The following is a 14,179-nucleotide window of genomic DNA, read 5'->3' as shown; positions in this document are numbered from 1 at the left end:
ACCCGAGGACGGGTAATCAAATTGGTCCATGGGAGTTGTTAACCCTGTGGCAACAAGGGCCAGAAGTGTAGTCCAGGACAACAACAATGAGAGCATTGTGTGTGTAGAGTAGCGGCGAAGCTCCGCTTGTAATATCTTGAGCTTGAAAGATAGTATGATAAATCTTAAAGGATGAGGATAGCCAAAATCCTCTCTAGAAAAGATCCAATCATACTTGCAAAATCAGGATCTAGAGAGAGAAATTCTAAATCTAGAGAGAGAAAGACTAAAAGCCTACTTTTTCGGAGGTCCCTCCACTTTGTGTAGAGACCCAAAAGGTCCCCCCACTTTGTGTAGAGACCCAAAAGGTCCCCCCCAAAAGTGGAGAGACCAACATGTATAAATATCTCTGAATGGAATGAAGCTCCCACTCTTTGGGATTCAGTGTTCAAGCTCACTATTGTGTTCATGCAATTGAATTCCATTGCGTCCATGCTCTTTTACACTATCGTGTTCTAGCATGCCCTTACCCTTGCACTCTCTACCCTTGAACTCCCTCCTCCTCCTCCTTCCTCCCTCCCTTGAACTCTCTCCTTCTCCTCCTTCCTCCCTCCATTGAACTCCCTCCTCCTCCTCCTCCCTTCTCCTCCTTCCTCCCTCCCTTGAGCTCCATCCTCCTCCTCCTCCTCCTCCTCCTCCCTTCTCCTCCATCTCCCCCTCCTCCCTCCCTTCTCCTCCATCTCCTCTTCCTTCCTGACTTCTCCTCCATCTCCTCCTCCTCCCTTCTCCTCCATCTCCATCTCCTCCTCCTCCCTCCTCCTCCTCCTCCTCCTCCTCCTCCTTCCTCCTCCTCCTCCCTTCTCCTCCTCCTCCCTCCTCCCTCCTCCTCCTCCCTCCCTTCTCCTCAACCCTTACCCCTCGAATCCGTGAAGGAGACTAGCTCTCCACTCCTCAACCTTGGACTCCTCCTAAACCGTGCAACCCCCTGTGAACCTTGGAACTCCTAGTTAACTATCTCAACCCTGTCGCCACTTCTAACCGTGAAATCCCCTTCTAAACCCTTGAACTCCCGTGGAGGCGAGAGCCTCCATCAATCGTTATAATCAAGCCCTCTTCCTCATTCACGTATGCATGAGATCTACTTTCCACGCTTTAGCCTACACCTCTCAACAGAACACACGACCCGAGGACCTATGCTACACTTGTGAACACCTATGCTACAACAAGCAACGACATGACTGTAGATGACCAACACCCTCGAAACCTGTACTCGGTAAAAAAAGAGACAACACTTTGAGTTTGATTTCTCTATGGGAACCACTTTGGTGGACATGTACACAAAATGTGGGAGCATTGCGTGTCTTTAATGAATTGCATTATCATAATGTGCTTACATGGAGTACAATGATCTTGGGGTATGTCAAACAAGAAGAAAGCGAGGAAGCCTTTGGCTTTTATGTGTGAAGAATGCAAGAGCAAGGTCTATGGCTAAGTAGATTTACCTTTTTTGTCATCTTAAAAGCATGTGGCAACACAACTTTGGATACCATTCTCAAATTAGCAAGGTTGCTTTTGAGAACCCATGTTGAGACCCAATGGAGCGGGTCTCTAGTCATAGACGGGTCAGGTTACTCGTCTTTAGCTTTATCTTTGTTGTCATCTTGAAAGCATGGGGCAACACAACTTTGGATACCATTCTCAAATTAGTAAGGTTGCTTTTGAGACCCAAAGGAGCGGGTCTCTAGTGGTAGACGGGTCAAGTTACTCAAGATAGTGGGCTAAGCTGCTATCATTTGGGGTGGTCATTCTATCAAAATCCACATGACATGTGGAAGTAATCAGACTTTAAAGTACCTCATAAATGTTTACCTCATTCTAGAAGCAAACATTTTTTGAACATTGACTTAAAAAGTATCCGCTTTAAGTTCACTATATACACATATTTAATTACATCTGATGGCTATTTTGTTAATCCTGTTGTGTATGGAGGTAGCATGCAAATCTAAACAAGGTGAATGATATTCATTAGGCATGCCCAAAAAAGTTGAATGATATTCATTAGGCATGCCCAAAAAAGTAAAGAACAATATGCCTGAAGGAAAAGGAGAACTCATCATGATTTTGCAAAATGATAATGTGTAATCATTGAGCTCCATTTGACACCATTGAAAATGAGAGTAAATAAATGATTTTGCAAAAGGATAACTTGATGTGTAGATAACCCTAGTGCCTCAATGCTCCTAATCCAATTATGTGTTTGTCTTTGCTTCATCCTGCACACTTCATGGAAGCATCAATTGATTCACTCAAGAACAAGCACGTCCCACTACCTAAACAGATTTTATCTCAACCAATAAGGGGTTTGGGTAGACCCTTTATTTGGTAGGTGCTATGGACCATTTTCCTATAGCGATCACTTTTGGTCTGAGCAAAATAGTCTCCACAACCGAAGGACCCATCCCATTTGATCTTCTTGGCAATAAAGAATTAGACCAAGAAGTAGCAAGGGTGTGGTTACAAGCCACAGATATAAATGGGAATCCTTGGTCTAGCTTGTCTAAATGTATAGATGCAATCACTAATGTAGCAAATGAAATATCAGAGTGACAATGGTACAAGCATCTAGATAATCATCATATTTCATTGACATTAAGATTTGACACAGAAGCTAAGCGCAGGAACTAGGAGACCACGATTTTTAAACTGAGAGTCTATAGGAAAAAGTTTATGCTAGCGAAACGAGCTGACCAATGAGGAAATTTAACTTTCATAACAAGCATTGCTTGTATGCTATGGAAACATATTCTTGACGATGTACAAGGAATTCCGTGAGATGAGGAGCGCGTATGTAGGTTGGCACCATCTTGGAATTTGACAACACACAATCTTGGTAGAAATGCAAGAGACAAATTGAAAGAAAAATAAATGACCTATCTTGCTACACATGGGTCCTTACCCTCGATTGTCTCTGCTCTGTCAGACGATCAAATAAACTCTAAAACAAAACCTTCTTTAATTGAACCAATGATATCTGGGGACTGAAGTGCTTCTCTAGATACTGATTTGCCAAATGAAAGTGGCATCCTCCCGCATAGCGGCAGAAAATGTGTCTAGAATATAGTCATTCAAGAATGAAGGATCTTGCATGAACGGGATAACTACACCAAAAACTTGAGGCTGGCATCACCCGGTGAGCCTTAATGCCTATTGCCCAAGGTTAGTTCTGTCAATGCAAAGATAGCAACGTAGGGAAAAGAGAGGGAAAAGAACCCTCTGTGATTGCGCATGCTGTCGATAGCACCACAAGGAAAAATCTTAATGAAGATGAAATGACAGAGGAGCCAAGTCGTATGGTAAGCATTAGAATATTCAAACGCATGCTATGAAAACCAACATTTTGAGCGACGAAACCAAGGATAAAAGCTAGCTCTATGACAACATAATTGAGGAACATGGGTGAATGTTTATAGCGAGAATGGAGTAGCTCTGATGCTTGAAGCAAATGAATGCAACAAGCTGCAATAGCTGTGTGAACCCTTCAAAAAAGACGTCCAACATAAGCCTAGAAAAAGAGCAGGAGCAGTGTTAGAAGAGGAGCAGAGTGGATCTGAGTACAAACATAAGAAAGACTTAATGGCTTCCAAGAGGCAGGCCCAATTTTAGTTTTCCATGGTGGATACTACGAAATAAAATCACTAAAATGAAATTTAGCTTTCAAAACGAACCATCACTAAGCCCTTCTCCCTAGGGCAGGCCAAAAATCTCATTCTATACTCTCGCTACATATTTGAAAAGTGATTGCCATTGATGCTATCACACCACCCAAAACCACGATGAAATACTGCAGTTAAGTCTATTTGAAGTCCCACCTTGACATAAGTTATGCATAAGTCTTGCCAGAATGGCGGGTGCACGAGGGGGGTGGCCAACTCAATCGGTTAGGAACCGATTTTCGTGTGGGGCATTGGATTTTGGCTCAGGAGAAAAAAACTTTTTTGACACTCTAACATGAAAAATGGATTTGTTCATACCATTTTGGTCATTTTGACTACAAACATGACCATATTTGGAGTCACATTGACCAAGTTATGGCCAAAATAAAACTGGATGTTTCCTAGCCCACAACAAAAGGTGGCTTTCACCCCACAATAGCTCATGGAAAAAATAAATTAAAGCACTTTGAGGCATAGCGGTTGCCTCAAAGTGCTTAAAATTTGAGCCATAGCGGTTGCCTCAAAGTGCTTAAAATTATTTTCCTCATTGGCATTTCTGACACTCTAACATGAGAAATGGCTTTGTTCATACCATTCCAATCATTTTAACTACAAACATGACCATATTTGGAGTCATATTGACCAAGTTATATTTTCTCAAAATTCTTTTTTTTTGACACTCTAACACGAGGAATAAATTTGTCCATACCATTCTGGTCATTTTGACTACAAACATGACCATATTTGGAGTCATATTGACCAAGTTATATTTTCTCATGCTGCAAGTAGATGTTATCAGTACGCCAGTCGTGCACAAGCCCGGACATTCGTAAGAAGGGCTTGCCATAACCTAATTTGTGGTTTTTGCCGATGCACTTTACGAAACTGCTATGGCTCAAACTACTTCAAATTTTTTTTTCCATGAGCCAATTTGTGGTTTTTGCTAGGCAAAATCCACCTCTCTTGTTTGCGGCCAGGTGACCAGCTAGTTTTATTTTCGCCATAAATTGCTCAATATGACTCTAAATATGGTCATGTTTGTAGTCAAAATGATCAAAATGGTATGAACAAAGACATTTCTCATGTTAGAGTGTTTTTTTTTGGGGGGGTGGAAATTTGTGGTTTTCACCGAGAAAAACCCCATATTGGCTTATGAGAAAAAATTACCACAGTTTGCCTCAAACAATATGCCTCAAAGTGCATCAAAATTTTTTTCATGAGTCAATCTGTGGTTTTTACTTGGTGAAAACCATAGATTGGCTCTAGGAAAAAAATTGATGCACTTTGAGGCAGCTGCTATGGCTCAAAATTCTTCAAATTTGTTTAATCATCAGTAAATGTGTGGTTTTTGTCGAGCAAAAACCATAGTTTGGCTCATGAGGAAAAAAATTTGAGGCACTTTTGTTTCCTAGTTCGACAACAGGTTGCACATGAGCCTTTTGCATCGGGGGCATGGGACGGCCCTCCTCGAAGGCCAACCGGGTTCACACCAACCGGCATGCAATCGTCATTTCGAAGAGCTGCTGCCACGAGGTGAAGTTCGAGTGGGGCGGATGTGTGATAGCAACAACAACGGAACCGGATTGGCCGGTGTGAGTGTGCACTGGGAATGAAACCAATTGACTATGCTAGAGTTCCTCTTGGGTCGAGTTGAGTTCCTCTTCCCTAGGATGATGGAGATGTAGACGGTATGTTTCTACGTATATGGACCGTATATTTCTACGTCGTCTTCCACAAAGGGGCATATTGTTGTTGAGCTCTTGGGGAGCTTTTTGTCTATGGCCGTGAAGTTGCTGTTTCGAGCTTGCCATCGCCATAGCCCTGTTCTTTTCTTTCTTTTGCCCTTTCACTCCATCAGCAGACATTCATCTACCCTCGCCGCAGACCAGGAGAACCAGCTTCAACCCTTCCCTTCTCTCCTTCAGACCCTCCTTTACAGTCCCTGGGACTCCACCCTTGAAGCATCCCTCACAGAATCGTTGCTTCCCTCCCTCACCCCGTCTTTGGTGAACAGCATCCTCAGCACTATCCCCAGTCGCAAAACTGCTCTCAAATTCTTCATCTGGGCCGGTGAGCACCTCGGCTTCCCACCTCCCTCCTCCCCCGCCGGTACCGAGATCATAAAGCTATGGAGCCATCAACCAAGAATTTCGAATTTTTTGGGAATACTGAATACACACCTCAGTGTGCCTCCTCGCCGCCTTTCTGCCTCTCAAATCAACGTTTTGATACAAGGTTATGGATGGGCTGGAATGTCAGACAAAGGTATAAATCTAGTCGAGAAATTCGATGGATTTTCCAACATCATGTTGGTAAACCCGCTTCTTCGTGCCTTGTATATGGAGGGCAAGGTGGACACAATCATTCGTGTTTACAGATCAATGATGAGTCGGGGGTGCGTCCCAGACTCTTTCACCTTGACTACCATGTCCGCCGTTATCCGCCTGCTATCCAAGGGTGGAAGGCTTGGCGAAGCAAAGGCGTTATTACAGGAAATGGTCGATAAAAAAGTGGTCCTAGACGTAAAAGCCTTGAATTCTATTCTAAAAACTTTATGTGAGGCAAGGGAGGTGGATAAAGCGGAGAAAGTCTTCCTGGATATGCAGAGTGCAGGTTGTATCCCAGACGTGACATCCTACAATATCCTTCTCCACGGTCTTTGCAATGGGGGATTGCTGGAGAAGGCTGTCAATTTAGTGGAGGAAATGACAGCCACTGGTTCTCCCACCCCGGACACTTGCACATACGTCACACTCGGCAATGCTCTTTGCGACGCGGGCAAAGTGGATGAGGCTGCACGCCTTCTGCATGAAATGCCGAAGACTGGTTCTCAAGCCAATGTGTATAGTTACGGTACTCTTTTAAAATGCCTGTGTATTTCTGGTAAGTTCAGCGAAGCATATCAGGTCCTAGATAAGATGGAAGCTGAAGGCTGCCGGCCGAACCTTGTTATTTACGGTTTGTTGGTTGATGCTTTCTGCAAATCCCATCAGGTTCAATTAGCGTACGAGGTTTGGATGCGAATGATCAAAACGTTGGTGCCGGATATGCACTGTTGTCGCTCTCTTTTAAATGCACTTTGCATGGAAGGCCGGATTTGTGATGCAAAACAAGTCTTCACAGAGATGTTGCAACTGGGATGCACCCCTGACTTGTACTGCTGCTGCACCCTATTGGATGGATATTTAAAGGTGAACAAATTGGAGGAGGCCAAAGAACTTGTATGTGAAATGATAAGAAAGGACAGTAAAAGGACTGCTCTCGTAACTCATCTGAGTCACGTCCTGGCAAAGTCGGGCAATATAACGCTAGTTGACAAACTGATTGATCAGATGGAAGTGGTCGGTGTTGCTCCTGGCGTGGAGTTTTGGAACGAAACTGTGGATGGTCTCTGTAGGTCAGGCAACTTTCAAGCAGCAATCCAGTACGTTTCTAAGTTGCATGCAGGAGGCTTTTCTTCCAATATGGTCACATATAACATGCTATTTGGTGCTTTGTGCAAGGCACAGAGACTGGAGGAGGCCTTCAAGCTTCTGGATGAAATGGTGGACAGTGGTTGCATGCCTACATTGAGTTTATGGAACTCCCTCATTGATGCGTTTTGCAAGGCTGGAGAAACTGCGGCGGCTCTTCAGATGTTTTCAAAGATGAGAAGCGGGGGTTGTTCACCTGACAAGCTGACCTTCAGTTCAGTAACTCATGGTCTATGTAAGAAAGGAAAGTTGGCAGAAGCAAATAGATTTGTGGAGGATATGAGGAAGGATAAGATTGCTCCAGATATTTTACTCTGGTGTGTTCTTATTGAAGCTCTCTCTGTAATAGGCAACTTTGATGAAGCCCTTGAAGTGACTTCTCGCATGGCATCCGATGGTTGCTTTCCTGATGTTGCAACCTACTCAATCTTGATCAAAGGCCTTTGCAGGGCCAATCGGGTGAATGATGCCATGAGATTACTTGATGAAATGCATGCGAATGGTTTATGCCCCGATGAGGTCATCAACACCACAATTCTTACTAGCCTGTTTAGGGCAGGTAGGGAAGATGAGGCCATGAAACGTATAGACAAGTTGGCTGCAAGTGGTTACAGGATCACAGATGCCACACGTAGTATCATATGTAACGGTCTTTTGATGGCTGGCAAGGCAGAAGTGGCCTCTAACTTCTTAAATTTACTGAAGCGTCAATGCAATGCAGGATTATAAAATCAGGACTGCTACTTGATTGTGTTGTGGGGCATTACGCTCTAAGAAGCACCAAGTACGGTGGGCATGTAGGTGGTGGGAGATGCCTTTTTTGAACTACTCACAGACATGGTTTCTGAAACGTTATGTCTCCTGTTACGATGTACTGACAGGTGTTAACATCAGCAACATGGTCTCACGAAGCAGCACTTTGGTAAGGGTTTATGTTAGTGATCTCATGACATTCTGTTGGGCCTGGTGAACTGATTATGAGGAATAGTATGGACTTGTGTCACCTTTTCCTCACTAAGTTTTTTTTTTCCCAGTCTTGGACGTTGACAGTTGACATGGAAGCACAAGATGAAGCCTGAAAATAATTGTTATGACACAGTACTGCGGAAATATTTTCCTGGGGAACTTTTGAGAATGTAGATTTCAATATAAATGTTGTATGAAACACTCGATTGTCTTGGTCGTTCTGCCATAGGACTAGGACCATTGAAGAGAGAGAGAGAGAGAGAGAGAGAGAGAGAGAGAGAGAGTGCTGAACAGGAAGAGGGTTAAAGGGGGGAAAGAGTGCTATAGTGAATTAGGAGGGAGTGAGATGTCAAATCATTTCATTGTACAATGTGGGAGTGAGACTTATGTAGTCTTTTCCCACACCCTCCTTTTTAGCCGTCTCGCTAAAAGTACCCCTGCTATTGCCACTAACTTAGCTTATTTACCTCCGTTCCAGCGATTGCAAAAAGAAAAGAGTAGAGGAATGGGATGTAAAAAATAGAAGGGATGTAGAAAAGAGGAGAAAAGAAAAGAGAGGGAAGGGATGTTACAAAGAAGCTCGAGATGTAGAAAGGTGGTGTAGAGGAGAAGAAAGGGATGTGGAAAACAGATGGGAAGGGAGGCAAAGAAGAGAAGAGGAAGGGAGAGAGATGTAGAAAAGAGAGGGAAGGGATGCAGAAAAGACAAGAAAAGGAAAGAAAACATAGAAGAAAGAGGGATGTATGTAGAAAAGAGAGAAGAGGAATAGGAAGGGATGTAGAAAAGAGAGGGAAGGGATGTGGAAAAGAGAACAAAGAGAGAAAAAAGAGGGATGTATGTTAAAAAAAGAGGGAAGAGATGTCTAAAAGAGAAGGGATGTGGAAAAGAGAAAAAAGAGAGAAGAAAGAGATATGTAGCAAAAAGAGAAGAGGGATGTAGAAAGAGGGGAATAAAGAGGGAAAAAAAGAGAGGAAATAGAGATGGATGTAGAAAAGAGAGAAGAAGGAAGACAGATGGAAAAGAAGAGGGAAAGAGGGAATGTAATGTAGGGATAAAGCAAAAACAGGATGGAAAAGACAATGAGGGAAAGAGGGAAAGAGTAGAGGGATTGAGGGGGAAAGACAAGAGGGATAGAGGGAAAAGAAAGAAAGAAAAATCCTATGCCCATGTCATTTACTAATGATTAAGGCATAGAAAGTGTCAGTACAGGCATCCCTTCGGAAAGAATCTTACCCTCAAAATTACATATGGTAGCTGTCCTACAAGGAGGTCTCAGGTAGCAAATTTCGCCCATCGTTCTGCCAAAGGTGGGGGTGCTCTTGGACGATGCTCTCTGACTGTGCCACAATTTCTCATCTTCTGGTAGGCCCTTCCATTTGATGAGATACTGTATGTAATCCTTGTTTTGAAGGATCCGGTCTCTACCACCCATGATACTAAAGACTTGAGTGCTACATTATTGCCACGAGGTTTGAAGGCATCAATGAGTGTTGATCCTGTCAATTGATCTGTGTTGTAATCAGTAGTAGCCAACTTTTATTTGTCCTTGCTTCTTCTAACTGGTCTAAGATGATGGCACTTCTTTTCTTTATGTGCAGGTACTCTCTCCAATCTGCAAGAGAAGCCTTCTCTTAGCTTCCGGCCAAAGAAAGTTGCCTTTCCCATTATTAGCAATCATCCCCATTTTGGATGATGACTTGGCACTACTATGCCTTGGTCGCCTCCTGCGAGCTGGTTTTGAATGGTGATTGGAGAATTGGGTGCGCTGATAGAAAAGTCCACAGAAAGAATTCCTTGAGGAGGTGGCAAGGGGGACAGTTCGACTGGCAAGCTTTGGTTCCGAATGGTGAACAGTTTCAACTAAAATCTGTGTGATCGGGAAGGCTTGCACCACCCTTTGAGGCACTCAGCTGCTGGTTGCAGTGGGCATTGTGTAGGAAGCTCTACAGTTATGAAAATATGATCTAGTAAGCAACCAATGGGACATGCAAGTTGTGGGAGCTTAATTGTATAGCTGGAGGAATTACCCCATGGGTGCGTTTTTGCAGTCGACAAAAAGCTATGATACTCACCATGACGATTTGGGAGATGCTTCGAGACTTGCATGAGTTGCAACATAGATGCGAGACAACTCTTTCTTGAAACAAAGCATTGAAGCAAGAAAAGCTGTTTAGACCTTGAAGTTTAAAATGAAGGAGTAAAGGGGTAAATCATACATGATGGATGTGGTGATTCCAAATTGACCATGCACATTTGTACTAATTGTTTGCTAGGTGTATTGTGACTTGAAACTTCTTCTCATCGCAGCTGTAACTGGCAAGACTGGCGTCGCCTTGCAACCAGATAGCAAGGAGGGTCATGTACGTTGGTTGAGTCAATGCATTTTAGTATTTCATTGAGCTATACATGTGTTCCTTCCAAGAAGCTTACGTTCAGCTAGTTTGGTCAGGTCAATTCATTTCTGTGTGGAATTGAGCAGGTGTCATGTATTCAGTTATTTTATTTTTTTTTCAGAAAATGGTTTACAATTGAATTTGCAAGTAGGTAAACATCCGAACAGTCTATGAGGTGACACCAAAATGCCCACCACCATCAATGACAAGGACGAGGACGACAACAGCAACATGAGCAATGCCAATGATAATGACATAGCAGGAAGAACTAGGTGAGTTCCCTCTAGACAGTACGTTTCCTTTCCTTTCTACATGGAGGGATTTGGCCCTTAATACAGTCCCTTCATACAGCACATAACAGTTTTACTCAACCCTTTGGGCAGACATTTATTCGGCTTCTTTTCCAATCTTCACAGGCCCCTTATATTCCTCAGATTCTCACACTCACTCACACTCACCTCACAGCTTCCACTTGTGTTTGTGAGTGCATTGAAACCTCTGACCTGCAAGCCAACACAAGAACACACGAAACATGAGGAATCTGAGCAGGCTGCCCACCACCCAACCATGACATCTACGGGATAAGATCCCGAAGGGTAAAATGTCCCCTCCGAGCCACGAGCTGAGCTACTGGCACGAACTCCCAACCAGAGAGCCACGAGCTGAGCTATTGGCACGAACTCCCAACCAGATCTTGACCAGCTTGGTGTCCCATACCACCAGGTGTCACCTAGAGGCCTTGGATCTGTTGCTGGGCCTAGGGCTACGCTAAGATGCAGCCGCACGTCCACGACTTGATCTAGGATCAGCCCTAGCACTAGGGAACTAGACTTGCTCCCCTCGGCTCACTGAAGACTGAACCTCTGGGTCCCTTTTATAGACTCGGGCCCAATGCGCCAAAAATAGCGGAGACCTCTATCTGGTTTGTACCCTTGCCACTCAACCCAAGAATCAAATGTGCCTAGCCCTAAGCCTTCCTAGGCTACTTGAGCTAGTTTTGTGTACCACAATACACATCAGATACCAATCCATGCACATGACATACTTACCCTCCTCTAAGAACTCACTCCTGAGTTCGTAAGAAAACCTAGGAATGCCCTGTAGAGGTTAGGTAATGTCTCCCATGTTGCGTCCTCCTCGACACGATCCTTCCACTTGATCTTGTATTCCGTGATAGTTCTATTCTGGATCTTTCTTTCACGAAATTCAAGTATTCTCTCAGGTTCGTGTGGAATAAAAGTCAAGTCATTAACTTCTATTATTTCTTGGGGAGAAACAAGCTGATCATCCGCACCTAGTAACTCTTTCAGTCTACTGACATGAAAAACTGGATGTACTTTAACATGAGGAGGCAATTCTAGTTTATATGCAACTAGTCTAATTCTTTTAATAGTCTTGAATGGATCACAGTATTTGGGGGATAATTTCGGAACCGAAGTAGTACTTAGGCTCTTGGATTCCTTGGGAATACGTAAATATATCATCGTTCCATCAGAGTACTCTCTTGGTGAACGATGTCTATTAGCAGAAAATCTATCCTGATCCTGGGCACTTCTAATAGACTCCTTGGCAAACTGCAACGTTTCTTGCATGTCTTGCAAGAATGTCATTGCAGCATCATTGTTTATTCCCTTGAACCCAACCATAACTGGTAACTTTGGTTGAAACCTGTACATAAGCATAAAAGGACTGTAACATGTACTTGAATGCTTTGCACTGTTGTAAGCAAATTTTATCATGGGGAGATAGTCTTTCCATGAAGACTGTCTCTTAGAAACATATACACGAAGCATATCTTCAACGAATTGGTTAACCTTCTCTGTGTTGCCATCGAATTGTGCATGCTCTGGGGAACTCATACTTAGAGTAGTTTCCAACTTCTCAAAAACAAGTGTCCAAAAGTTATTTGTAAACTTAGAGTCCCGGTCATTGACTATGTTGGAAGGCAAACCATATAGCTTAAACAATTGGTCCACAAACTCGTGAGCCAACTGAATATTTGATATGGTTGACCTAGTAGGTAAGAATCTAGCCATCTTTGTCAGACGGTCAACTATGACTCAAATGGAGTCATGATCCTTACGCGTTCTAGGCAAACCGGTAATAAAATCAATGGAAATACTTTCCCATTTATTACCAGGGATTTGCAATGGCTGTAATAAATCCGCGTTTCTAAGACGTTTTGCCTTAGTAACCTAACAAATCCGGAACCTACCAATAGTTTTCAATAAATGCTCACATTTTAGGCCAATAGAAGGTACCTACTAGCAACCTACCACAAGAGACAGAGTTTGATGTATGCCCGGATGTCCAGCACTAGGAGCATCATGACACTCCCAGAGAATATTGGATCAAAGATCCGATACATCTAGCACACATACTTTCCATTCCGGAACAGCAAGCCGTTCTGAATCATCGACTGACCTCCCGCCGCGTGTACTGTAGGTGGCACAATCCCCGAGTCCTGGTCAACCATGGAGCTCCCATTCTAGACCTTCTGCCAATAAGAACCGAAATGACTATCAATTGCGCAAAGCCCTCTCAAGGATTGAAATAGGTCAGAGGATATTTTCGTAAATGACATAGCATTTACAAACTTGATTTGACTCAAGGCATGTGCCACACTATTCAAGGAATCCTTTCGATAATTTATTTCAAAATCAAAATCTTGCATTAACTCTACGCATCTAGCCTTTCTTCCTCTCAATTCCAACCCGTCACACACATACTTTATCATACAAGTAGTGTCTCCAAACCTTTAGATTGTCTTAGTTCTTTTAAGACAGCATAAGCTATATGCCAAGATGAGTAAATGTGACTTCTTTATAAGGGAGATCATTTACTCAGGACATAAATTTCTTCCGAAGGTATCAGCATTGATTTAGATCGTATCCAGAAGGTTTTGGAATGGCCCATCCCTTAGACAGTGAAACAACTTTGTTCTTTCCTAGGATTTATGGTCTTTCTACGGAAGTCATTGCGTGATTATTCTAAAATCACAATACCCTTGATACTGAAGGTTGCAGAGACAGGTCTATCTAGCTGATCTCTTGGAATGACGAGATGAAGAAGGCTTTTGAGACCTTGAAGCAAACTATCAAGGAAGCCCCTGTTCTTGTGCTGCCCGATCCCACCCGGCCATATGTTTTAGAGGCCGATGCGAGTGACTTTGCCATTGGGGCAGCTTTCATCCAAGAGGACAAACCTGTAGCTTTTGAAAGTAGAAAGCTAGATGATACTCAATATCGTTGGCCCACACTAGATTGTGATCCTCTAGCGATCAGCTATATACTAGGATGCAATCTAAGAACACAACAACGAATTTCCCAAATAATCTCGGAACAAATCGTTCATCATTTGCTGGAAGGTAGTAGGAGCATTGGTCAAACCAAAAGGCAATACGAGAAACTCATAGTGGCCATACCTAGTACGAAAAGCGGTTCTATCTACGTGTTTAGCATAGATATGAATTTGGTGGTAACCTGTACGCAAATCAATCTTAGTGAAATACTTCACTCCTGCCAACCGGTCGATCAAATCATTTGAACGAGAAAGAGGGTATTTACTCTTAATTGTCACTTTATTTAACTGTTTATAATCTACGTACATTCGCCACGAACCATCCGTCTTCTTTCTTAAAAGGATAGGTGCACCT

General features: G+C 43.1%; 1 protein-coding gene across 1 annotated transcript; it reads left to right on the top strand.

Moving 5' to 3' along the window:
• Positions 1-5,459: 5,459 nt before the first annotated feature.
• Positions 5,460-10,477, top strand: LOC147895865 (uncharacterized). Its single transcript, XM_087382752.1, has 2 exons — positions 5,460-8,087; positions 9,730-10,477. The coding sequence occupies exon 1, from the start codon at positions 5,471-5,473 to the stop codon at positions 7,892-7,894; it is 2,424 nt and encodes an 807-aa protein (XP_087238878.1). The 5' UTR covers positions 5,460-5,470; the 3' UTR covers positions 7,895-8,087; positions 9,730-10,477.
• Positions 10,478-14,179: the final 3,702 nt, after the last annotated feature.

Source organism: Dipteris shenzhenensis, chromosome 12 (genome assembly GCF_047967505.1).
Source record: "Dipteris shenzhenensis isolate YYH24624 ecotype China chromosome 12, Dip_SZ_1.0, whole genome shotgun sequence".
Taxonomy (NCBI): domain Eukaryota; kingdom Viridiplantae; phylum Streptophyta; class Polypodiopsida; order Gleicheniales; family Dipteridaceae; genus Dipteris; species Dipteris shenzhenensis.
The sequence above is the reverse complement of the archived record's forward strand: the minus strand, read 5'-3'. Positions and strand labels throughout refer to the sequence as shown.

What these genes read in the sequence shown, in the direction of transcription:
- LOC147895865 (XM_087382752.1), top strand. Translation starts at nt 5,471, where the DNA reads ATGGCCGTGAAGTTGCTGTTTCGAGCTTGCCATCGCCATAGCCCTGTT.